At 37.0% G+C, this 27859-nt stretch overlaps 1 protein-coding gene across 1 annotated transcript in view; it reads left to right on the forward strand.

The window, feature by feature from the left end:
* The window catches only part of LOC121506207 (voltage-dependent L-type calcium channel subunit beta-4-like), a 41398-nt gene extending 14445 nt beyond the window's left edge, over positions 1–26953 (forward strand). Inside the window, exons 3-14 of the mRNA XM_041781893.1 lie at positions 6025–6195; positions 7540–7662; positions 8134–8261; positions 12600–12676; positions 13116–13135; positions 13523–13603; positions 15007–15065; positions 15976–16085; positions 18956–19107; positions 19974–20069; positions 23563–23748; positions 23971–26953. Of these exons, the coding sequence (XP_041637827.1) occupies positions 6025–6195; positions 7540–7662; positions 8134–8261; positions 12600–12676; positions 13116–13135; positions 13523–13603; positions 15007–15065; positions 15976–16085; positions 18956–19107; positions 19974–20069; positions 23563–23748; positions 23971–24234 (1467 nt within the window). The 3' untranslated portion in view covers positions 24235–26953. The remainder of the gene's footprint in view (positions 1–6024; positions 6196–7539; positions 7663–8133; positions 8262–12599; positions 12677–13115; positions 13136–13522; positions 13604–15006; positions 15066–15975; positions 16086–18955; positions 19108–19973; positions 20070–23562; positions 23749–23970) is intronic.
* Positions 26954–27859: the final 906 nt, after the last annotated feature.

The following is a 27859-nucleotide window of genomic DNA, read 5'->3' on the forward strand; positions in this document are numbered from 1 at the left end:
ATTATAGGTCATGATCATAGTGATATGAAATCTTAATATTTTGCATTTCTGTTTTTGTTACATGGCATTAAGAGAATAAAAGACAAACATAATGTAGTTATTTCTTTGTATTGATTTTTTGTAAGCAGGAAAGAAAGAGTAGAAAAGAATCATAAAATTGGGTTCCGTGTAAAAATAACATTTTTTTTCTTCTACATTTTCTATCCCTACTTTCCAGTGATTTAAGAGCAAAGACAGTTTTATAGCAGTATCCAGCCTCATGCTGCAGGAACGAACTTGCAGGAAAATTACCTGAAAAGTTTGCAATTTTACTGAAAAGATAACATGGTGAAACATATGCATGCACTGAGAAGTGATAATTGTTTTCAATTTCTGCATCAAAACTCTAATTAAATAACAGTAAATATCTATGAAATTCGTCTTAAGACCAAAGCAGTGATGTTTGTTTTTATTGATTTTATACTGGTGGATTCTTCTTAAAATAAATGACCTTTTTATAAAGACATGAATTCCTGTTATCACAGCTGTATTTGTGTATTTTTCCGCTCGCTCTCTCTGCACCTTTAGAGGATAAAAAAGCAGAAAGAGGATGGGAGGTAAGAGGGAAATGGAGGATGCTTCTCCCCTCTTCCACTCCTCCATCCCCCTCCCCTGTTTCCCTGCTGCCTCTTTGCACTCATCCAAGCTGAGTGGACTGCAAGCCAGCCAATCAGCTCGCTGCACATTGGCTCTGTCATCAGGCTTGGATATAGGGGAAGGATCTGCTGCCTCTGCTGCTGCTGCTGCCTCTGCTGCTTCATTGTGTGTGTATCCATACGAGCGTGTGAGTGTGAAGAAATGAAATGCCAGCGTTGGGTTACCTCCAGGGAGAGCCTCCTCGTCCTATGATGTGAGCCAACAGCAGCAGCGCCGTGTGATCAGGGAGAAGCAGCATCCATCGGGCCTCCAGAGGACCAGGCGTGATCCAACGGGAGGAGAGGAAAGATCTTTTTTTCTTTTTTTTATTTTAGGAATTATTCCTCTCTGCTGTGGAGAGACAGGATTGTCGTCATCTCCCCCATCCATCCTTTTTTTTTTCTCAGCCGAGCCCCCTCCTTCCTCCTCCTCCTCCACTCTCATTTTTTTTATCCCCCCTCGTTCTTCTAGAGGTGCTCGTTGGATTATCAAACCTCCATGTATGACAATTTGTACCTGCATGGATTTGAAGACTCGGAGGCGGTGAGTGTTTTGTGCCTGTGTGTGTGAATCTCAGCTGTACACTCTCTCATTTTGGAGGCCTTTGGGTTCGACAGTGTAGCGTGATTGTGGGCTATGCTTGGCTGAAAGGGGGTTGGGTGGGTGGATGTAGAAGGCGGGGGTGCACATTAGGCAGATGGCTTCTGACGTGTGACATTCACACACTTTCTCTACACATATACCTCATTTTTTCTGTATTTTCAGCTAAAATAAGAGCAACCACAGCTACAAGGAGCCATTTCTCTCTCTTCATCCCTCCAGGAAAGGACCGAGCATGACTCAAAGATGAAAGATTTTAATCACACATTTGCATTCAGAGGCCCGGCCACTCTTGTCACATTTTTACAAAAGCGTTAATTTCGTGCCTGTGTGTCCTGAAACATGCATCGTGATGTCATTCAGTGAATTCTGATGCTGATGAGTCACATGCTGAAGCTACTCCATTGGTTAATAGCTCAGATGCTACAGTACAGTATGAAGCGTCCACACAGAGACACTGAATGTAGTTATGATGACTCATAAGTGTTAGATTTTGGAAATGGTCTCTCAAGGCAAAAATCCTCACTATAGTGGAGTATTTTACATCTGGGCTATGCAATTAGCATTAGATTAAAGGTAGTCCAGCACTTATGCATTGAATTTCCACAAAGTTTGTGGACTTACAACGGACATATGGGTCACAATAAAAGTAGACGTCTTGATTCTTTGCTTTCAAATTACAATCCCCATGAAGCTACGTAATATTACTCATCATTTGATCCTCTCTGCATTGTAACCCAAGCTTTTTGTTAAATATGAATCATCCACTTGTACTGCTGAAGATGACGCTGCTGACATCACTGTGACATCATCACGGCTTATTTTTCAGGACTAGTCAAAGCTCTAAGGAGAAGATGTTATACAACAGTTGTCATATTTTGAAACAGTAGCACTGAGGAGTGGATGTATCATTACAAAAATTGACAGAATGCTCCTTTAAAGGAGGATTTCAGTATCACTAAATATGGGTCTTTTCTGACATATTTGGGCACAAAATTGTGCAAGTTTCTAGTGCAAGATCCTTGTTTTTAATCATATTATTATTATCACTATTATGAGTCACCTTATAAGTATTCAATTTTTTTTATGTTTTTAATTATTATAAGTCTACTGTCATTGTTGTTATTATATTATAACACTTGTTACTTTTATTGGTACTATTGTTATTAATATGATTTTTTCAGTTTCTGATGTAATTGTCAGTCTAATTAGTTCATTCCCCTCTTTTTATTATTTTATTTTATTTTTAGGACATTTATAATTTCTTTATAGCCATCTCCTTTTCCCCTTAACCTACAAGACTGGAGTAATATATACTGTATAAGCCAGGACACCTTACCACACCACAGATTATCCAACACCACATCCATAATGTCTGTTTTTTTTTTTTAATTTTGTTTTTCTTTCTGTTTATTTGTTTTTTGTATGCGTGTATGTTTGTTGTGTTTTCTTGTTACTGTTGCGTGTATCCATTTTCACTTTATCACCAATTAAAAAACAAAAAATGTTCTTATCATACTCACCAGATGGTTTGCGTTGTCGGGTGTTTCACAAATCTAAATTTGGGCATTTTACTTTAGCATAAAAGGGAAGAAGAGCAACACAGTATTTTTAAGCCTGGGCCTTATTCTGAAATATTTAGATTTTTAAATGACAAGAAATCACAGGTGTTTATGATGCAAGATCCTCACATTTTCGAGCACTATATTGTTCTTTTCTTGCCCAACCAACTCCACTGGTAAATCCAGTGCCAAACACAGGAAATGCTGGTGCAAAGAGTCCTATTGTCCGTGTTTCTAGGTGTTTCACAGATAGAATTTTGATTGGAAATATTGCTTAAAGTTGTCAGTGAGCATTTTACTCTAACAAATAAGTGTAATCCATAAGGAGCATTGCAGTATTTTTATGCATGGGCATATGTTTGGGATCTAAATGTCAAAAAAATGTGTAAATTGTGGGGAATTTCTGATGCAATATCCTTGTTGGTTGGCCCGAAACGGCCATTATATTGATCTTTCATGGGCCAGCCAGCTACACTGGCAAAACTGGTGACTTTTACTTTTACCAAAACAGGAGATGCTGGTCCACCACTGCATCAAACCGTCTGTTTGCGTTTGGGCGGATATAAATTTGGCTGCGCAAATGACCTTAAGTTGTGGTATCTTCCTCTAACAAAAAAGGGCTTTCCAAAAATAGAATAACAGCATGCATGTTTTGGAAATAAGTGCAAATAAGTGTGTCAGTAGCTGGTGTAAGATCATTGTTTTTTATCCAGAAACAGCAGTGAAAACGCCCTCTTAAAGGCCAGTTATTTTAATTTGCCCAGTGCTACAATTGCTGGCCTACTGCTGCATCAAATAGGTACAGTGTTTGTGTTGTGTGTTTCACAAACAAAACTCTGACTTTTAATTTACATTTAAAGGCAGCATATCCCAACAAATACAGGTAAATAAGGACAGCAGAATCCCAGCAACTCCCATGTTTAGTGAGATTTAAAAAACATGCTTTTGTCAGTGAAGTTAGTTACACTATTTCTGGTTCAAAAAGGTTCTCTAACAAAATAGGAAAATTTTAAAGGACGAGAGTGTCTTTAAGCCTTGGTGTTATTTTAAGAATTAAGAATCTGTTTCACAGATACAGATTAAGTCACTCATAAATAGTGTTTCATTTAGATTAACACCATGCTTGTTTGGGAGGGTTGCAGATGGGGGTCGTTAGGGGGCCTAATTTTGAAGGCTTTAGCACATGTGACAATATTTATCAGCTGTACATTACAGAAAGACTCTACCAAACATAAACACAGAGCCCAGGTCTAATAAAAAAAATGAGACGCATCTGTCGTTTCTTTTTTTTTTTTTAATTCTTGGAGAGCAGTGACTCTTTGCACTTCCTCAAAGTAAGAATCCTTTTATTTCTCTCAAACGTGGCACTTTGTGATTAAATGAACCCGGTCCAGCTGACGAGTCTGCTGAAGTCAGGCCTCGCTTAACCGCTAGCCTGTAAAAAAGTGCTTAGCTGTGGCGACTCTCTTGATTGATCTTGTTTAGGCTTAATGGTCTTCTTTAATTGAATCATCATCAGAGGCTGATTGTTCAGATGAACATAGCAGGAGAAAACACTTGGTCCAGGCATGCCTCTGCAAAAAAAAACAGAGCATCAGTGGAATTGGCACTTTGCAAATCCAGTATGTCTGAGGGTACTGTAGTGGTTAGAAACCATCAAAGAAAAAATACATGGTAAAGAAAAATATAAACACTGACACAACAACAGATAAAATCACAAATGTGTCCTTTAGCTGCTCTTACTTTGTGATACTGCCCACACTGAACACTTCTGAGTTATTTACCTTTCTGATGTATAGTAATGACTGTCAGTTGCCTGTCTGTTAAAGCTTTCTTTGGTGTCAAAGGCTCAAATAGCAGAGGACATATTCAAAAAAAATAACAGTCTCATTCTGTAATGATAATGGCCAGAACTGATTTTAACTGAAAAATGTTAGCAAATACATGAGGTTATACCTTTTTCAACAAGTTCCAAAGCTTTGAGAGATAATGTGGATTAATCATTGTTTCTTTTCTGACTGATTGGCTATTGTGGTGGTCAAATGTTTTCGTTTTGTAAAAAATATATATTTTTGGGCATTTTATGCATTTATTGTAGATAGGAGCATGGATTAAACTGGCAGTTAGGTAGAATGAGAGTGGAGAATGCCATGCAGGAAAAGAGCCACAGGCTGGACTCAAACTTGGGCTGAAGCCTCTATACAGGGGGCGCAAGGACATAACCACTGGGCTACAAGCAGACCATCTAAAAATTTTCGAATCTTTCAGCTGTTAATACATCCATATGAGGCTTAGAGAAGAGGAGATGCGTGTGTCCAAACTACATCACGTGGTCTGTTTTTAATTGGCCTGCAGCAAAAAAACAGAAAGAAATATCGCTTATGTTAAATCATGACGCTTGTGCTTGACTGTGGTGTACTTGACAGTTTCAAGATTAGGCAGGGCTTTTCTGTTGATTCTGTAAACAAACATTTTGATGTTTAAATTAAGATGTAAATATGGATGGCAAATGCATTAAAAACAAAATAGTGCTTTCTTGGTGCATTATGCCCTACATTGGATTTGATTTTACTAACTTTAATACACGTAAGCTGAGGGATATCAAAGTGGCCCTGTCATCCCTATATCTTTCTGTATGTGGCCCTCTGTGGAAAAGTTTTGACACCCATGCTTAGGGACCAGATACAGGGTACCTGTAATTCCTCAAAAACTCTGAAACATCATTGTTAAATTTCAGGTTTTTAATGTCTGAAAATATCTTCTTTCCAGAAAGGGGTTTCAGATTTTAGATAGCTGATCAGCTGTCTATGTTTGATTGAAATGTCTATTTCCTCAAATTTGAATTACTTAGTGTATGAATGGCGGTCAAAGCCGTTGAGTCCCACATAAATGTGGTGCAGAGATGGTATTTTGTTTTTGTTTGGGTCTTAAATGGGCCTCAATTTAATTAAACAAAATATAGCAGCCCTGATTTCTGTGATTTTAGTAATTTCTCAACCACTTTCTTTGCATTTAAGTTCTTGAAATAGTACTTACAAAGCATATTGACAGTACTTTAATACCTTTGTGTCAGACTTCAGTAGTGACCAAATTCACCCAACAATCCATAAATAGTCAGCTATTAAGCATTAATATTTTTTATCCCTGCTTTACAGCTCCACTAATCCGCTATTTGTGTTTTTTGCAGGGCTCAGCTGATTCCTATACTAGCAGACCATCAGATTCAGATGTCTCTCTGGAAGAGGAGCGGGACATTCAGGCTCAGGTCCAGAGCCAGAGCCCCAGCCAGAGCCAAGGACCGGCCCAGAGCCGCCAGGAGAGGGAGCAGCAGGCCACCGTTCAACTGGAGAGAGCCAAGGTAGCCGAACTGGGACACAACTGAGCCAAATGAATCAGCATGAATGTTGAAATACACAAACACAGACTGGTGATGCTATCAGATAAACTGGATGTATTTGTTGTCTTTGATTTCATCAACACACACTAGAACGATGGGAACTTCATTACTGGTCTTTGGCATGATTATAGTTTGGTTAAAATGTAGAGCTTTTTATTGGCCTGGATGACTGTCTGTGAAAGAACCATGGTTTTGATGGTGGAGTTCCTCAAGCAGGCATTCTTGGCCCCCTTTTATTCATATTAGGGCTGAACGGGTTGGGAAAATAATCTAATTGCATTTTTTTCCCCCAATATTGCGATTGCGATTTGATATGTGATTATTCCTCAAGTTCTTCATCTTATGTATTTTCCAACAAACACAAACAATACATCATTCTATATTATAACCAACACAATGGGGCTGAACAATTTTGAAAAAAATATCCAATTGTGAGACTTGTATTGCAAACTGGATATGAATTATTGTATTGAAGGGAATGATCATTTTAAAGTCATTCTCATATTTAATCAGAAAAAAATGGGTAAAAATGAACAAAGTATGATTTTTTGTAGATTATTCTAAAAAATGGGCCTTGAATGATTGCATAATATATAATGCATAACATCTCTGCTGCAAAAAAATGTTTTAAACTGGTATTTTGACTCAAATTTCAGGTTAAAGAAATATTGCAACTTCTGCAATTTGAAAATTGCAGCAGGCCATATTGTGATTTAATCTAATTTGCAATTAATTGCCCAGCCCTAATTCATATAATAAATTCTACCACTTTAAATTCCACAGCACTAAATGTTACCTCTTTATGCAGATGATACTCATATTTACATATCCGTCCAACCAAATAGCCAAATTGAACTATTTTGATATAGATGGTCCAAAACCTTCTACATTTGATTAGAGAAACTAAAAAGTGCTCAAAGCAGGCAGAGAAAAACTGGTGTTCTTAATACATCGATTTAAGCAGATATGACTCAAATCTATCCATTTCTTCTTCGAGCAAAGGTAAGTTGATCAAATTTGGTTAAGTTCTAGCCAGATTCAAGTTTTTATGATAATGTGTGGCCTATTTATGTTGCCCTATGCCTCCTTGATCACATTTTACTGAAGTTCATTCAATCATTTCAGATATTTTATTTCATGTCTGCTGCCTGTTCTTCTTATTTTGTGTTTCTGAAGTACACCTTGAGCTGCCACGGAAATTAAATGAATTTGTGTTGTTCTTAAAATGGAAAAACTCAGTATATAGATACTCATAACAGGAGGAATTTTCTGTATTTTTACTGACATTGTGTTTCTGTCCTCCAGTCGAAACCTGTGGCCTTTGCTGTGAGGACAAACGTCAGCTACTGCGGTGCCCTGGATGAGGATGTTCCAGTTCCAGCTACAGCCATCTCCTTTGACGCCAAGGATTTCCTCCACATAAAAGAGGTACGTGAGCATTTTTCATCTTTTCATTTTCGCAGTAGAAATATTTGCAGAGGCCTACATTTGTACCCTACAAAGGTATATGCCAGATATGTTTTTCATTGTTGTGTGCTGGTTACATCTTCCTTTTGGATTGGCTGCATGCATGCTCATGCTTGGTTTGATATCTGTCTCTGAGTTAAATTTTAGCAATAACAAATGCAAAAGGTGATGCTACAAAAAAAAACGTTTTAGCATTTATGCTTTAAAAGAGTAAATGTCTGTGGTTTGCATTTATTTTGAACAATCTAAAAACATTATGTAACCAACAACTTCTTGCTTCCACCCACCTAAGGTCTGTTTAAAAAGACACCAACTTTATAAAGAAATTCTCAAATGTTTTTTTAATTAAAAAAACTGTGAAACATGAACCTACTAATGAAATGATTTTTTGATTTCTTTCTTTTATTCTGTCTCTTTTGTCACGGTCTTCAGAAGTTCAACAATGACTGGTGGATAGGTCGGTTAGTGAAGGAGGGCTGTGAAATCGGCTTCATCCCAAGTCCTCTGAAACTTGAGAACATCCGGCTCCAGCAGGAGCAGAAAAGAGGACGAGTCCAAGGGTAAGTCACTGAAAAACACATTCTTGCTGCTGTTCATTACATAAACAAGGACTGCACCCACACTTTGATGTTTGCAGTCAAATAGAATAGACTTCCCCTGTTATTACACAAAAACTGATTATTAACAGTAACTACAGTCTATGCCAGGGGTGTCAAACTCAATCTCAGCAGGGGCCGGATTCTGAAATTCAGTTTAATTTGAGAGCCTGACAGGGTCAACATTTAACCAAAAACTGTCAACCTTATTTTCAACAGTAATAGATTATGGGGGGAAAATTAGCACTGATGATAAATGATTTTAACATTTAAAGAAATTAAACTTATTCGTTCAAAAGTTCAAAACACAAAATTAAGTGTCAACATAATGTTTTAAAAAAGGAAAATCTGAAAAAAAAAGTCAGAATTATGTTTTAAAGGTGAAATATGAGATAACATTTTTTATTGTGGGGCTTAAAGGTCAAAATATTTGATTAAAAGTCTGTTAGGAGTTGAAAAGTTCAGAACATGAAATAGAATAAAAAACAATGAGTAAAAAAATGTAAATATGCCTTAAAATTTAAAATTGTGACCTAAAAGGTAAAAACAAGTGACATAAGTCGAAAAGGCAAAATATTAGAACTTAAATGAAAATAATAAGTTTAAGTCATTACTGTGAGATGCAAAATTGAAAAAAAATGAAATGAATACACAATTTCTTTACCACATCCTGACTTTCTATGTTATTACTTTTAGCCTTTTTTTAAAAAAATCATGACTTAAGGATTTTTTTAAATCCTCAAGGTTAAGTTTATATTTTTGTACTAGAAATCTGCAGACCTTAGAGGGCCACTTATAATAAAAATATGATATGATCTCGCGGGCCAGGTATAACCGTACAATGGGCCGGATTTGGCCCCCGGGCCTTGAGTTTGACACCCGTGGTCTATGCATTGATGTTAAGAAAAATTGGGACAGTGCTAAACTGACAATTTTACAAAAAAATAGAAAAGGCACTAAAGCTAAATGAAAACATTTATATTTTTAGTGTAAAGGTTTCTGTGTATGTTAAGAAAAATGGAAGTATGTGCATTTAAAGACAGGGAACTGCAGCTAAAGAAGATTAGTGTCTGTAAGTTTAATAAGTTTGTCATGCTTATGGCCCCCTGTATTTGTCAGAGATATATTCCAATCCTCCTTTTGATTGCTTTAATTTTTATTTTACTGTTGAAGTTTGTATATAAACAGCATAAAATGTTGTCACTATTCATACCACACATTTACCAACATGTATGTTACTGAGTTTAAGGGCGTGAAGTTTGTGCACCTCTATAGTTGTTTTGAAGCAAACATGCCCCATTTGGTCAAATTAAAATAGATTGGTGACCTTCAAAATGAAGTCTTAGTGATTGTTTTGTAGAGTTTGATAACTTGAGGTTAAGTTCCCATTCTTCTATAATGACAGTTTATTTTTTGATATTGTCTTGTCCATGTGTAGTCATGTCATAATAACTGGTTTATTTCTCAAATATGTCGTGAGATGAGTATGATAAATTATATTGTTGTCTTCTCATGGCTGGTGGTTTGGCTGTTTTTGGTAAATTGACTCCTGGTTATTCCTCATCTAAGACACCACAATGCACAAACAGGAGTTTTGGTTTGAAACTAAGTCAATTTGCACTGTATAGCCAAGGTGGGGTGATGCAAGGATGGAAACCTTACTGTTCATTCCTGCGTCTGCTGGAAATCTTGGGGCCACATTCATCACCAGCATAAATAACATCAGGAAGAATTATGTGAGGTTAACCTAGTGAACATTTTACCTATCCATTTGTACTCTTATGTACTCTGATGAATACACCTTATAGGCTTGAAATTATCATGAAATTATCCATTATTTTACCAATAACAAATGAGAAGCAATGAGAAGCAAAAAGTGATCATTTAGAAAAAATAAATATTCAGCTCTTCAGTTTTATCATTTTTATGGCGGTATTTATTAGATAAGATGGTTGATATAATTTGCAATACCATAAACAATCATAAATTTAGCATTTATTGATTAGCAATCATTTTGGAAATTGTTTCTGCTGGTCACTTTCAATGTAATGATTTTACAGCTTGACACTTTTACACATTTGAGTTTGACATGGTCTATAGTAGCTCAGTTATGTTGTCAGAAAACCAAATCAAATCTAAGCACAAGTCAAAAGCGCTCATATTAAGTGCAGTAACATGTGAATAATTAGACCCAAATCTGCTCCTTGCTTACTTTTATCTTCCTTATTAATTGTATGCATGATGTCTGTTCCATTTAAATGGTGTCATTGGCTGTAAGTAATCTCTCCTCTCGTCCTCGTACTGTTCTCTCATCGTGGTTGTGATGTGTCTTGAAGGTTCAGTCATGCAGAGCTTGTACAGTAGCTCACAGTCTCGTCCTGCAGCCGTGGTGTGAAGTTTAAAGCTAATCTGATCAGACAGAAGTCTCAGAGCTTCACTTATTGTCTTGGCGTCTTTGGCTTTTTGTCACCGAGACTCACAAACAAGGAGAGACATTTAAACCACGTTGACCAGGACTGTGTCTGTACTGTAGCTGATGAATGATGGGAGAGAGACTCAGCCTTACAGAAAGATTTCTGAAAAAACAAAAATGATAATAAAATGATCAGATTTCATTCAAGGCGGTTAACCATAGCCAGATAACTGTGTAAATACTATGTTTGACCATATTCAGCACTGTAGGTTTCTTTTATTTCAATTTGAATTACATTATTTGACACATAAGGACTCAGAAGTGAAAATAATCATCAGGTGTCAATTTTATCATAATGGGGTATCTTCCAGGTAGCTATGGATCTGCTTCATTAAGAAGCTTACATCATGTTATGCAATATTTTATCACCTATAAAAATGATTTTGCATCAACTAGACATGAACGTTGATGACTTGATTTTCCTGTAAATCTTCTATGTTTAATACAATTTTTTTTTTCTCCTTTTCCTTTTTGGTGAGATATTGAATTGGAGTGGTTAAGAGAGCCAGGAGGATATTTTGAAAAATGCATTAAAGAGTTCAGTCTGAATGTCATAGATTAAATAAGTGGTCAAATGTAAATAATCAAGTTTTAGCACTAGGGCTGAACAATACATTTTTAAAAATGTCTTTTTTTTTTGCAATACTGGAGTGTGCATGCACAAAGGTGACATTATAAGATGCCTAATATTAGTCATGACTCATAGCATGTCATGCAGCCTCTTCTAAAGCCTGAGTTTTCTTGCTTTTATCTAATAAGATATTTTTTATTTCACCATCAATATTCAGAGAACTGAAAGAATGTGGTAAAAAAATCAAAAAGAAGAAGAAGCATAGAGTACCAGAAGAGCATAGAGTTTTTGTTTGAGTCTTACAGCAAAAAACAGTAATGTAGTTCATGTATTTCTAGATAAGGAAGAAATAACCCATAATTTCACCTTCATATATATGCAGCATATAGGGACGGTTGGGTTTTGTTTCTTTTTTTTTTTTTTAACTTCTTTTTATCGGGGTTTTGTATTTTCAAATCAATACAGAAAATGATATACAAATGTATGGTTTCACACATTCAATTATTCTGGAAAAAAAAAAAATAGTTGAATATAAATAAATAGATAATAAGAATGCTAAATAAAAAAAAATATAATAACAATAATAATTGTAAAAAAAAAAATAATAATAATAATTATTATTATTATAAAATTGAGTGTCATGTTACATCACTTTTTTCAGTCATTCTCTCCTTCATGTGTTTGTCTTGTTAAAATACTCTATAAAAGGTTGCCATATAGAGTAAAATATGTGTTCCTTCTCTCTAAATGAGTATTTTATTTTTTGTACAATTTTTGTTCTCTTTTTGATGTTTTTTTTCCTTTTTTAATTTTTTAGTCCTTTTTTTAATTTTTGCAAAAAATAAGGTTATATGCAGGGTCAAGGCTGGAATTTCCATAAACCCAGCATGCTGTGATAAGGTCTTGAAAGGCTCTGTGTCCACAGCCTTACATCTGCACCACTGTTTCTCCACAACTAATGACCCTTGCAGTTACTAAAGTGGGAGCCAGCCAGGCTCAGAGCTACTCAGTCACAAGTTCATAAGTCCATGTAGGCATAAAAGAAAAGCATACAAACAGCATTTTTCATAGGAAATGCATGAGTGATTCTTATTTCAGAGTAGAATTTTTAATCAGTATTTCCCTCAGTTTTTTTGCTCCTTTTCTTCACAGGGAAAATCTATTTTTAGTTTATGAATCTTAGTCTTTTTCAGTTATTTTTCCACATTAATACCCAGGTGTGTTTGTGTCTTTCTTTATCCCCTCTTGTCTCTTTCAGTAAGTCTGGAGGGAACTCTTCTTCTAGTGTGGAGGATGAGGTCTCTGCCTCTATCCGCCCGCTCATTTCCTCTGCAGGTGAGAGCATCAGGCAGGGGGCGGGGCTTCTTGTATCCAGCTGTCAGCTTAGAGCCGACAAACATAGACAGTATAAGCCTCTCAAGCCTTCCCATGTCTCTGCATAGAGCTTAAGTTCACTGCGTAGACTTGTTGGTACATTTTCCCATGATCCTCCTCTTCCTCCAGTTGAGGACTGCAGGCGCTCTGAGACTGGGGCTTACAGCAGTGAAGACTATGAACCCCCCCTGAACTGCACTCATGTGACTTTGTGAATATAACTCTAGGACATAGAAGCACTTTTTACTCTTTTTATATCTCGGTTATCCTGATAGGTTTCATTTCAACCTTTTTTGATGATTTTATGAAGCATGTTTGGATGTTTCTAAGATGTTTTGGTGACGTTTCCTCAAGCTGCAGATTCTGACGGCTCTCTCACTGTGTTCTCTCCCTCCTGCAGGGAAACAGAAACAGAAAGTGGTAAGTTGGTGACGGTAACACTCACTCATTTATCATCCACAAGGCTTATTTTGCATCCATCATAAAATCACAGCAAGTAGTTGTACAGACAGCAAGATACCACCTCGTACCACATCCTTGTTAAAAAAGGTGAGGTAAAACTTTACTATTAGAAGTTCTGGTTATTCTTAAGTTGTTTGCTAAGAATCATGGCAAACAGTCTGAGATTTCATAGGAATTATTCTCATCAAGCCATTTGCTTCCCACATTTTCTTTAAATTAATTTCACTACATTTAGTTCCTTCATCATTCGCCTCCACCATTAAACCAACTTATTTTGATTAAAGTCCAGTGGTTGCATCGAATATTAAACTGATCTATTTTGATGGAACATTTTTGTGTGAACAGGCGGAGCACATCCCCCCCTATGATGTGGTTCCCTCCATGAGGCCTGTGGTGCTTGTCGGACCCTCCCTCAAGGGTTATGAGGTAAACTGACAAGAAAATCACTGAATAATGCCAACAGAAAATTGATAAATGCATGTCTTAAAGTAGATGACACCATATGTGATCATGAAAACACACTTCCATCACTGATCAGGATTTTATTCCAAACATGAGCAACAGAAAGGTAAGAAGGAGAAATGGGGCAAAAACAGTGCAATGTGAAATCCATGAGATAGTAGTTTTTTTTTGTTTGTCTTCACATTGGTAACATTGTTCTGTTTAAAGATACACCCGCATACAAACACAATTAAATACAGTAGGTCAGGGGTGTCAAACTCAGTCACAGCAGGAGCCGGATTCTGAATTTAGGTCTAACCTGAGAGCCTAACAGGGTCCAGATTTAACCATTAACTGTCAACCTCTTTTCCATATTATGGGGAGAAAAACTTATCACAGATGAAACATGATCCTGAGATTAAAAAAAAAAAAAAAAGTCAAAATAGATGTTTAAAGGCTAAGAATCTGAGATAAAAGTTTAAAGTATAAGTTTAAAATTTCAATGCATGAAATTAAATGTAAAGATAATGTTTTAAAAAGGCAAATGTATCAAACTGAAAGTTGCAATCATGTTTTCAAGGTCAAATATGAGTTAAATTTTTTAATTTTTGAGTCTTAAAGGTCCAAATATAAGATAAAAAGTCAAAATTATCAATTTAAAAGGTCAAAATATTAAATAAAAAAGTCACGAACGGTCATGAATGGGCAACAGTGAAAATATGAAAACACAAATCAATTTCTTTCCCCTACTTCTGGCTTTTTATCTAATCATTTTAACTCTCTACTTTCCATATTTTAATGACTTAACAAGGATATTTTAAATAACGGAGGGGAAGTTTACATTTTTATACTAGGGGAGGACCTCAACTGGTGGGCCACTTATAATAAAAATATGATCTAGGTGTAACTGCACCACGGGCTGGATTTGGCCCCCGGGCCTTAAGTTTGACACGACTACAGTAGGTGGTGGTATGAATGTTGTTGGTTGCAAAACTACTAAGAACAAAAAAGAAGCAGCAGCCAGAAACCTGGTGACCATTTACATCAACATTTGACATTTGTTTATGTGGACTATGAAGTAATCCTGATTGTTTGAGACACCATCTACACCCCTGTCCCTACTTCCATATCTAACGTGCAGCTTAAAGGATGAAAAGGCCCCGTAGTGCACAGACATGACGGTTTCTGAAGTGACAGAATTGACTTTACAACTCTGCTCACTGGCAAATATCCAGTACTTGAACTGAGCTTTGGACCAGGGTTTCTGTATGAGCATAATATCCTTTGTATTTGATTTGTTCCATTTAGAGTAAACTACATATATTGAAAATAACAAATAATAATGAAATAAAACTTACTGCTACTACTATTGTGTCCTTTTTCTGCAGGTAACGGACATGATGCAGAAAGCACTGTTCGACTTCCTCAAGCACAGATTTGATGGAAGGTAAAAAAAATATGAGACCATTGGTGATGAAATGAATGGGACTGCAGTATCTATTTTTTAGAATTTTATTTTATTTTTTAAATTGGCCAGATATGCTTGTGCATATCTGGCAAAAAGGAATTTGAATCTAGTTAGCTTTGCTCTGAATGCATGAGAATTAAACATTACATATAAAAATCAAACAAGAAGATCTACAGTTTTAAATTTAAATATATACTACACTAATTCGATATTTAAGAAGTTATCAGAATGCTATATTTTTCGAGGTTGCATGCTCAGAAAAGACACAAGTTACATGTTTTTTTCTGATGATTTACATAGTCAAATCTGATTTCTCGGGTAACTGCTGACTATAGGCTAACCACTGCAAAATAAACATTTAAATAACAAACAGTGTTACACGTAGCTTGGACTCTAATCTCTTTAATGATCCCTCACTGCTGTATATCACATAAAATGTGGAATAAATATTATGAGTTGAGGGATTATTCCACATCAGCATGAACAACGGTAATGCTAAATAGAAATAAAAACCACACCAAAGCATCTATAAATAACAAGAAATAACTCAAAGGACGCATGATGAGTTTCTTGTTTTTAATTTTTATTTGTTATGCTGCAGCAGAAATTAATTACAGGTGCATGGGTTATTTTCATAACTGCATTTATATGTTGATATTCATACCAAGATAGGCACTGAGTCATGATTTATTAGTAGATTATGGTCAAATCTATCTATATTTAGACATAGCACCCCCACATTGATAAAATGGAACCATGCATGTTTCATAAGTAGGTGTTTGGCTATGAAATTGGGAATCAGTGAGCCTCCTTTGTTTCAAGTATTGGGCTCCTTGGCATCGCCCGTAGTTAATAAATGCCTTTTTTTCTTTCTTATTCTTTCTTGTAGGATATCAATCACACGAGTCACAGCGGATATTTCTTTAGCAAAGAGATCTGTCCTCAACAACCCGAGTAAGAGAGCCATCATCGAACGATCCAACACTCGCTCCAGCTTAGGTAAGAACAAGACACCTTTGTTTACATAGCTGGTATCAAAGTAGATACATTAAGATTTCTCTTTAAGGAGAGTTCACATCTTGATCATGAATTAGAATATTATTTTTGGTAATTTATGGTGATCTTAACCAGTTGTAACCACAAACCAAAGTACAATTTTTTGTCAATGTGGCTACAACAGCAGTCTGTTTCTAAATCCAGCAGATTCAGTAACCATCAGTAACAATAGTATTACATTAGCTACTAAAAAGTCTTCAAAGAACTGCCAGTGGCTTTCTATTCTTAACTTTGCTGTGAAATTACCATTCTCAGATAGCTACCTGTAGCTACACCATATAGCAACACCAGCTGATCACCTCAGCACTACGGAAGAGGTGCAGTTCATATGTCAGCTCAGATTCAACCATGTGGTTGTAGTTCAAGTCCAAAACATTGTCTACATTTTGGTTGGAGTGTAAAACAAGTGTCCTGGCCACCCACACTCCTCCTTTTAACAACATGCTACCTGTGTGAGTTAGGTTTTTCTGCTGTTGCCTCGATCAAGGCATAAAGCAAATCAAAGCTGGACATTGAAAATGAATTCAGTGTCATTCTCACAACTGCACCCAAGACTCGAGGTTATCTGAAGTACCACCAAAGCCACTAAAATTACTTCAGGATTGGGAGTATTAATCTTATAAGATCTTCATTGAGTTTGTATTTTCGTGGAATTGTTTATTTTCAGAGAGTCAGATGTTTACTGCATTTAAAATTATTTTTGTTATTTCTACGAAAGGTTTGCGTTTTATGTTGTTGTAAATTTTACAAAAAAGATAGGTATTTGTTTGTAAAAATCGTAACTAACCGTGTGCTTGTCCTACGTTTACACATTTTTACATGTTGATGTTGACGTTGAGGGGTGGGGGGCCTGACAGTAAAACACCACACCTCTGCATTTGTTGTACTAGGGAACAGTTTTTGATCCATTAGCTTCAAACAGGGCATCCATCAGATCCAGGAGGAACACCTTTGAGATTATGGGTATCACAAATCCACCTGCAGGTTCTGAGCTGTGGCCCTAAAGATGAAGAGAATTTAATTTTCAAAACAAACTGATCAGTCCTAAAGTATAACATACAATAAAGGAAGAAATTCCTCCCTTCACTTTGTAGTAACTAAGCCCCTAACTTTGCAAGCTGTTCGAGTCAGGGTAAAATACTTTAGTCCATAATTCTGCCACCCGCATCATTTTCAGAACCCCATCCAGCAATCACATCACTCCAGTTTTCAGCAGCTACACAGGCTCCCAGTCAGCTACCACAACATCTTTAAAGACCATGTAAAGTAAAAATAGATCCGTATTTAGGTTTGTTGTATGACAGGTCACTTTGTTATGAGCCCCCAGGTCAAGTTTCAGTCAAATAAAACTTCTCTAAGTTTATAAAATTAAGCATCAAAATCATGAAATATGAGGCAGTAAAATCTGCTCCAGGATGGTGTGGGTGTGTCTGTTGAATGAGCTGAAACCACACCCACTCAGGGGAAATAAGATCCTCTCAAGTTAAAAAAATGCTTCAATCTGAATTGAGGAAGGCACTCGCACCATTAGCCTGTCTCTTGACCTTTTGTTGACCTTAGGGGAAGAGATAAAGTCAGTTTTCTGGCTCAAGTCTCTGTCATGGTGCTTTCAACAATCCATAGACCACCATGGCTGATAGATTTGGCAAATTTACCTCACAGTAAATAAAAAAACAACATTTAACTGACTGTTTTCTTTCAATAAAGGCAGTGGCATCAGCTAACAACAGACTGGACTGAGATGAACTACTCTGTGATTTTATATTGTAGAGTTAGAGGGGCGGGGTCATTCCCACTGTGGGCTCATGACATCATGACATATTGGCTCTGCCCAAATTAAACCCAGCCAGGAAAGAGGTGAAAAACTTTCTAAAGGTCTCAATCCCAAATTTAGTTACAAGTAGATCTCGGTGTTTTCGCATGTTTACAGCAACCATATTCCTACATATCTAGTGTGTTAAGATAAAAACCTTGGATTTTACTTTACAGGGTCTAAATCAAGTACAGTAAAAGGTACTAGGAGTGATGAGGCAATCACAAGTAGTCCGCTCCATTGTTCTCATAGAGTTTGCAGCAGGTGAGTTGCTGTTTTTGTTAGCTCTGAAGCTCCAGCGACACAGGTGACACAGTTAGGGGTAGAGGAGGGTGAGGAGGAGGAAGAGGGGATTTTCTACAGTTAACATCTGTAGCTTCAGCCCAGATTTGGGGTTTACATTAGCCCTAATGCTCATCACTCTCATAACCAAGATGAAACTGCCTGCATGGAGTCAACCAGCCTTTCTCTGAATTAAAGACATTTCACTGTCAATTTTAAAATAATGCCACTGCAAATGTATTTTGTTAAAAATCACTTATTTTAAATGTTCGCTGCTGTGGATACGACATAAAAATCCGTCAATGTTTAAATTTTAGGGTTTTGGCCATGTATCAGCTCCTAACCTATCAACACAAAAGGTCATTCTGCTGATTTCAGCCTTTTTCGGTGTAAAGGTGCCAAGTGGGTGTGATTACTAGGTGAATCCAGCTGACTCTGTGGCTGGATCCGGCCCAGAGTCAGATGCTGTCTGGGACATGATGCTGTTGAGCCAGCCTTATTTGGTGCAAGAGCGTTAAGCAGTTGGGATCGCTAGGTGAATCCAGCGAGTTGAGTCTGGATCCGACTCAGAATCAGATGCTCTCTGGGTTTCTTGCAGATAAATAAAGACTTTGATTAGGAACCAATAGATCTGTTTCTTTAAAATATGGTTTTAAAAACTGATAAAAGTAGCTTTGAAACACATCAGGACATAACTGATGTCTTCTTTTCTCCCTAGCTGAAGTTCAGAGCGAGATTGAGAGGATTTTTGAGTTGGCTCGCTCCCTACAGCTCGTCGTTTTGGATGCCGACACCATTAACCATCCAGCCCAGCTCCTAAAAACCTCACTGGCTCCCATCATTGTTCATGTCAAAGTCTCCTCGCCAAAGGTACAACATTTTCTGAGCGAAAAGGCAAATTGTTACTCTTGCAGGGGAGCTAAAGAAGAGCTTATCTTTTTTCCCTTTGCATTTTTTATTTATCATGTCAAGTCTTAAAAAAAAAAACTTTGAATAAGGAAATTAATCCTGGGGCATAATGTTCACAGCTTGGAGGAGACAAACAAACAACATGTTTAAGGTAACTGTGTTTCTGTGTGAGGTTGATTACTACCCTCCACTCTGATGCATAAGAATCTCACCATTCCCTGTAAAACCAGCACGAAATATAGAAACTTCTCACTACCATGCAAGGTTCTTTAACAAAGTGTGTGAATTCTGTAAAAGCTTCAGGCACACAATGGCACCTTTGCATGGGGAAGAATGGTTGCTGCACTTTCCTCTTTACACTGGAACCACAGCTCGCATTAAACTGTGAGTGGAGGCTCATGTGATCAAAAAAAAAAAACTTGTATTGCTGCCTGAAATTGATTAAGATGTGTTTGCAAATTTTGGTTGCAGTCACATCCTCGTTGGCAGACAGACCAGCACAACAAGTAGTCCAGTTCAAAAGAACTGAACCAGGCTGAAGTATATGAATTTAATCAGTCTGACTACAGAAAATATGAATGCATTCAGGAAAACACTGTTAGTGGTTTTAGTTGCACTCTTTGGTGATGCATTTTAAGTATCATAATTGCTGCCTGATGTGTCTATGTTTAAAATATAAACTGTTGAGAAGCACTGTAAAATCTCTGCACTTATCAGATCAGTTTTCTGTGTCACTCAGAGAGCTGTCTCACATTTCTCTTTATGAACTGGGCACCCTAACTGTGTCACTTTTGCTTCATCATGTACTTGTCCTCCCCACCCTCCAGGTGCTGCAGAGGTTAGTGAAGTCCCGGGGAAAGTCTCAGAGCAAACACCTGAATGTGCAGCTGGTGGCAGCTGACAAACTGGCCCAATGTCCTCCAGTAAGTCATTATCCTTTAAAACTGGCTGTTGGTGTCCTGCTTTTGCTTCTTTTTATGGGTATTAGATCACAGCTATGTGTCTGCGCTCCAGGACAAATTCCTCCTTATCGACATGATACAATACAATCAGCACGATACAGTACAAACAATACAATACACTTTATTGTCCCCTTAAAGGATATTTGTTTCGGACTCTAAGTGCTGCACACTTTCAGCTGCCATCACACCTATAGTAATTAATCAGAACAATAAGCAACAACAATCAACCTATTTACACAAAGTCTACAACAACACAGATTAGCACATAGAAGTGGGGATTACCATACTTATTTTTTTTTAAACTAAATGTTGCAAGTATATATGAAGATGCATAAAACTAAAATAATGAGGGCTTTATTTAGACTGATTTGTACATTTAGGATGTTCTCTCTGATGCCTTTATTTTCAGCAAATGAAACAGCAGGAAAATATGCATTATGTAGAAGCTAGTAGAGGAAAACCAAGTCAATGACTTTTATGGCTACTAAGGTCATATTGTGACTATTTGAGGTTGTGTAATGACTATTTGAGGTCAGTTGTGACTATTAGAGGTCATACTGGGACTATTTGAGGTCATGTTGGGACTATTTGTGGTCATGTTGGGACTATTTGTGGTCATGTTGGGACTATTTGAGGTCATGTTTTAAACTATTTGAGGTCAGTTGTGACTATTAGAGGTCATACTGGGACTATTTGAGGTCATGTTGGGACTATTTGTGGTCATGTTGGGACTATTTGAGGTCATGTTTTAAACTATTTGAGGTCATGTTGTGACAATTTGAGGTCATGCTGTGACTATTTGAAGTCATGTTATTGTCCGGCCAAAGATGAGCGACCTCGCCTACTGGAAGCGAGTCTAGAATGTATGTGGAAATTGGAGGTTGAAGGTCATGTTATGACTACTTGAGGTCATGTTGTGACTATTTGAGGTTATGTTCTGACTATTTGAGGTCATGTTGTGACTATTTTAGTCTGTTTTATATCTATTTGTGGTCATGTGACTATTTGAGGTCATGTTGTAAACTATTTGAGGTCATGTTCCTACTATTTGAGGTCATGTTGTGACTATTTGAGGTCATGTTCCGACTATTGTGCCAATGTGAAGATAATACATACCAAGAATTATACACACCACATGTACATGCACACCACAAGTCACATTTTTAGGGAAAATATACATTAATGAATACACAATCTTTGAACAAAATACCAAATTTAGTCAAAGATACATCAATAAAATGGGTGAAACCCATCATAGTGACATGCAATAACCAGCAAAAAACATGAGATAAGATGCAACAATATATAGATAGATATAGATATATAGAAGTTACCCCTGTCAGTTAAAAAGAAGTGACAATCTATAATCACAATATCTGAATAGAAATATTCATACTACAGGCTGTGACTAAATGTAAATATCTATCCCACAGCAAACGGAAAACACAATGAATCCCATTTTAAACACTGACTGGGAGAATGACATTCAGACAACATAATATTGATACCATAGACTCAGTGAGCACATCAACAAAATTGAAATAGGATCGTTTTTAGAACAACCGAGCTGGTTTTATTTAAAGTTTGTAGCTCAAAATTTTTCCAGCCAATCCCAATATAAGACAGTCTTCATCTTGTATTAATTTATCTTTTAACAGCAAAAATATGGTTATTGAGTTCTACCACCTTATTCTTCATGCCAGTGGTTTTCAAACTTTCAAACTAAAGTGAAGCCAAAATCTCAAGGCACACCATTATCATATGGATACAAAATAGACTCTTTCAATAATGACAGTCAACACCCCGCCCATAAGGGGGGGAAATGGGGAAACTGTGATTACCAATATATTTAACCCAAATCATAAACATTCTAATTGGAACAATAAACATGAGCTTTATTTATTGATGCCTTGGTAAATCTAGCCATCTTAGAAATGCTATCCCATTAAAACAGAATGACCTTTTTATTGGTAGTGTTAACAATGTTGATAGAGACTCTAAAAATGATTAGGAAAGTAACTTCATAGCCAGGTCATAATGTGCAGAAAATCAGGATAATAAAGTGGAAGACACTGAGGCAACTTTAGTTGAAAAGAACTGAATAACTGTGAAAAAAAGAGAATGATTATGTTGATGAGGAAAATTGGGCAAAAAGTAGCCAAATGTTGGGGAAAAGTGGCAAAAATGGATTGAAAAGGGTTGTTTTTTTAAATTTGGCAATTTTTTTGGAAAAAATTCCCAACAATAGCAAAAGTGGGCATAGATTGGTAAAAAGTAGTAAAAATAGGTAAAAGGTGAAAAATTGTGAAGAAAATAACAAAAGGTGGCAAAAAGAGTTAAAAGTGATGAAAATTGGAAAAAATGACAAAAGTGGGTGAAAAGTTTTAAAAAAGGGGCAAAAATGGGTTGTAAGTCTCAAAAATTTTTAAAAAGGTTAAAAATGAGGAAAATAATTGGCAAAACAGTGCCCAAGCAATAGCAAAAGTGGGCATAGATTGGCAAAAGGTAGCAAAAGGTGAAAAAAATGGCAAAAAGGGTTAAAGGTGATGAAAAAAATCGGAAAAAAATGACAAAAGTGGGTGTAGTAATTTTAAAAAGGGGCCAAAAATGGGTTTAAAGTGGCAAAAAAGTGGGAAAACGAGGTTAAAAATGATCAAACAAATTGGCAAAACAGTGGCCAAACAATAGCAAAAGTGGGCATAAATTGGCGATAAAGGTGGCAAAGTGGCAAAAAGGAGTTAAAAAAAAGTTTTTTGTTTAATTTTGCAAATTTTTGGACAGAAGTGCCTTGACAATAGCAAAAGTGGGCTTAGATTGGCAAAACAGGTAAAAAGTGGCAAAAAGGGTTAAAAGTGATGAAAAAATGGGGAAAAAATGACAAAACAATGACAAAAGTAGGTGAAAAGGTTTACAAAAGGGGAAAAAGGGGTTAAAGTGATGAGAAAAAAATTGGCAAAATAGTGGCCAAACAACAGCAAAAGTGGGCAAAAATTGGCAATTCAGGTGGTAAAAATTGCATAAAGGCGGCAAAAATAAAGTGGCAAAAAGGGGTTAAAAGTTATGATAAGAATTGGCAAAAAAATGACAAAACAATAGCAAAAGTGGGCAAAATGGTTTTAAAAGGTGGCAAAAATGGGTTTAGAGTGGCAAACGTGTTGAAAGTATCGATAAGGGTGCAGGTTACAAGTGGTATAAAGTACCAATTCCCAAGGCACACCTAGACCTGCCTCAAGGCACACTAGTGTACCTTGCCACACGATCTGAGAACCACTGCTTTATGCAATAATTTAGTCTTTTGTTTTATTTTTTCTGTATTAACGCCATAAATTGTTGTAACTTAACCATGTGCCAATAAAATGATATACTAACATTTACCTTATCTTAACATTCAGTGTGATTGAACAGCTCCTTTATTCCCCTCTCTCACTCTTCTAACTCAACCATCTGCAAACAGGAAATGTTTGACATCATCCTGGACGAGAACCAGTTGGAGGATGCCTGTGAGCATCTCGCCGAATACCTCGAGGCCTACTGGAAGGCGACCCACACCTCGATGGCCACACCCCTGAACCCCCTCCTGGGACGTAACCTGGGTCCCACCACGCTCACCCCATACCAAACCAGCATCTCTGGACTACAGGTGCTCATCCACCAGAGTCTCTTATGGGATTTCATTTACTTTTTTATTTAACTTCATAATGGCTTGATGTCTGTTTCTAGCACCTTTTTACATAGATGTTAATAAAATGCAAACTTTGATAAAGGGCAAACACGAATATCAGTTTTCAACATTTTACAGTTAAAGAAATCCTTCTAGATTTTATTTCACTGCTGTTATTTGTGTCTTTTTTTCCATGTTTAGCAGAGCCAAAGAATGCGACAGAGCAACCACACGGGCGACCACTCCACGCCAAACGAGCGCCGCAATCTGATGACGTCAGACGAGAACTACCACAATGAGCGGGCGCATAAGGGACGCAACCGCATGTCCTCTGGCTCGCAGCACAGCCGAGAGCAGCAGGACCCCTACCAGGACTACCAGGACCCCTATCAGGATGCATACAAGCCACATCGTAACCGCAGCTCGCCGGGCAGCTACAGCCACGACTCCCGGCACCGACTCTGAGCCAAACTTGAGGCTAAAATGGGCACGATTCCATCCGAAATTAACGCTGCAACAGAGCCAAGAAGGTCCCAAATTGTACCTCTTTTGTTTTGTTTGCTTTTTTAATCTTTACAAGCCCAAAAAAATCATGATTTACTTTGATTTACACTACCAGAGCGAGCTCCAAACAACAGCGTGAGTGTTCAAAACATTCAGGATGGCAACTTTTACTAAAGCTGATCCTTAAATTTATGTTTCTGGGACCTTTTGGGATGTAAAGTGTTGAGAAATGACATTCAGCAGATGTAAAGTGCAGACTCTGCTAGCTGCATAAGCTAACTGTGGCTAGCATAAAGACCGGTATGATGCTCAACGGGCTTTTTGCGCCTGGAGCATCGCTACAAGTTCAGAGGGACGATCACTCAGACTGCTGCAGGCTGCCCAAGCCATGTAAAAATCCTCTCACCATTTAGCTTATTGCATGCTGATAGATGATCAATCTGCATCATTGATGTTTTGTACTTAGCATCCTGGATTCTCAGATGGCAACAGTGAGGTATAGATAAAAAGGGATTTATGTACAGAAGAAATCTGGCTGCTAGTTTAAAAACTGGTGCTTTACATTCCAGAGATACTTTCTTTATTTTAAGTCACTTTTTTTTTTTTTTTTTTTAGCACAGCCAGCTTTTCTGTAGCATCGCTTTAAGATTTGATTTGACCCTCGTCGTCATGAGTGTGAGCAGAAAGTGACGGCACCAGGATCAGAGAGGGCAATACTGCTTCTCTTCTAGCACTTAGAGAGTCCCATGAGGAGATAGCTGTGATGGAGAAACAAATTTCTTATGTCTTGTTTTTGTCCCTGCCAGCGTGAAGAACAAAATTTTGAGCAACGTCTTTGTTTGATAGACTTAAAAAGCATCTGCTGCATATTTAAAATTGCATTTATATCGAGGTTGTACAGCAGTAAAACGAAGGTTCGTGGCTGATTAGAGTATTTTTTCAAGCATTTAAAATGTGACACTGCAGCATCAGTTGCATCATCCTCTGTTTGGCTGGCATGTTGCCCCGACTGCAGAGCATGCTCCTTCTAAAAGTTAAGATAAAACCCTTCTGTCTTCAAGTTGATGTTTGTAGAGTTATAGGGTAACTTTCTTTAAAAAAAAAATTAGACAAAGGATGGCTAAAATCACTTAACAGAGGAACTGTGAGTTTCTGAGGGCATTTCAGCCGGTTGCATGACTCAAAAATGGATGATTTAAGTTTCTTTTAACCCAAAATTATGTCGTAAACTTGAAAGAAGCAGCTTTCTAACAAAAACGAAGCCCAAACCCTTAACAAATAAAAGGTTTGTCTATAAAGAATGAGTTTTTCTTACACTAATGGTGCTTTGCCGGGAACAGAAAGCTGCCCCGGTTGATTTAAAAATGTTTTATTTTTATATTATCTACATTTGCCATAACTTTCAGATTTAGCCAAATTACTGAATTACATCCAGCAAAATTGATGAAAAATTCAAAAAGAGCATTCACAGTTTACTTATCACATCTTTTTATCGCTCAATGATAGTCTTCCACACTCTCTGGAGCAGCTTTGAGATCCTTATTTCTCTTGAACTGTATATTGAATCAGGAAATTCACTTTGGAGCATTCATTTTAAGGTAATATACTGTCTATCTGACCTGTTTTGCAAGAGATGTTAAGCCCATCTGTCTTCTTCCTCTTATCTAGAATCAGGTTGCCATTGCAGCAGGCTGAGCGTATTAACACAGACATCTCTCTCCCCAGAGATCCTGATGCATTCCCAGTCCAAAAGGGATATATAATCCTTCCAGCAAGTTCTGGGTCTGCACTGAGATCTCCTTCCAGTTGCTCAGAAGACCTCCAGAGGGAGGCGACCAGGAGGTATTAGCTTTATGATCGTATTCTTTCTATCAGTTCCCAATACTGATGACCATGGGAGAGGGATGAAACATAGATTATTTAAGGTAAAAGAAAAGAAACAAGTAGATCCATTTTGGCAGTTCCCATTATGTTCTTTTGGTTTTTTTTTAGGACTCGTGTTCTTTCCCCTTTTTTTGTAATAGGTATTTAATGCAAGCTGTACATACTGTAGGCATCATCTCCCCTTAGAAATAACAGACCTACAGATTAAAACCAGTAATAAAACTAAAATCAGCAGTTTTGTCTTAAAAATAAATTCTGATGCTCTTTGACTGATAAGCTGTAAATATCCTTTATCAGCTGTCACCCTTAGAAATGCGCAAAATCTAAATAGCGCAATAAAAAAAATGGTTACCGAACACCAGAATTTTGAAAACCCCTCAAATATCGCTTAAAAGTTTTTACACTAGAAACACATTCAAAGCGCAATTGTACTTAGTCAAAATGAAAGAAATATCGCTTTCATTTTGCGAAAAACTCCACTGGAAACCCAGCTTCTATCAGCCATTGGCCACATGTATGGTCATGTTAATGGAGGACCAACAGACCTATGTTTATTCATTCCTTAATTTCTTCTATTACCAAAAATCCAACATCATGCCTCCCTGCTCCTAAGAGTGATAACCTGACTGCAGCTTGTTAAACTAATCTTCCCGTAACAAACAGTTGCAATTAATAAAATAAATTTTTTCAATAGATCTTCAAATTGTAAATGAAATGCCTTTTCTGGATCATGTCTTTTGCAGTGCTTGTAGTCAGAGCAAAGGTCTTCCATGTTTTCTGGTTGGCAGTCGTTTTTTCTAAACTTTGCCAAAAATGAAAAAAAAAAAAAAAAACCTCCAGAGGACAGTTTTATTTTTGCAGGAGAAAGGGGAAAAATATATTGACTTGACAAAATGTTTCATTCTTAAAGGGGGGGGGGATCTGAATTGAAAGAAAGTGAGAGAAGAATCAGGCTGTCTGGCTGCTTGTTACCGCCCTAGTTTTTGAAAGACAGATTAAGTCAGACCTGTCGAATGCTTCCTGCTCTTCCTGTGCCATATTGTTTGTTTTTTTTCCCTCTTGAAGTTTCACAACAACAATCCTTTCCAAATTCACAAACCGTTAGGAAAAATTATTACAGTGAAATGACTGATTAATTATCCATAGAGAATATAAAAATCTATTTAATTTAAAAAGAATCAAAATATGCAAGTAAATCCACAAGTTTGTAACCTTTTATTTTCTATAAACTTTATTTTATGATATTTATTGCTGAAACACTGCAAATATAATCCATAAAGCAAATGACCATTGGTAAGGCCCAAGTATGGAACCTACACAGGTCAAATCTGACTCCTCTCCTGCATGTCATTCCCCCCTCTTTTTCCCTGATTATCTTCTCTGTCTGCTGTCTTGTCCTTTCCAAAATCAGGCATAATAGGCCAAGCAAATAAATCTTTAAGCCCAGGCCAGACAGTTTTAGAACATTGCTGCCGACAGTTGCAGCGGTCTGAACAGAGCCATAGTAGCATGAATTAAGGCATCTGATGTATAGCTTGTCAAGTCATAGGCAGCTGGTTTCAGAATGTTGCAAGCAGATAAATGTGAAGGAGGGGAATGTAAATCTTGTTGAAAGGCTATAAAATCCATGCTATGAATTTTTAAAAAATGATTCCTTTTATCTTTTTACAGAAACTTCAGCCTTTAAACACTCCTATCTCTT

Source organism: Cheilinus undulatus, linkage group 24 (assembly GCF_018320785.1).
Source record: "Cheilinus undulatus linkage group 24, ASM1832078v1, whole genome shotgun sequence".
NCBI lineage: Eukaryota > Metazoa > Chordata > Actinopteri > Labriformes > Labridae > Cheilinus > Cheilinus undulatus.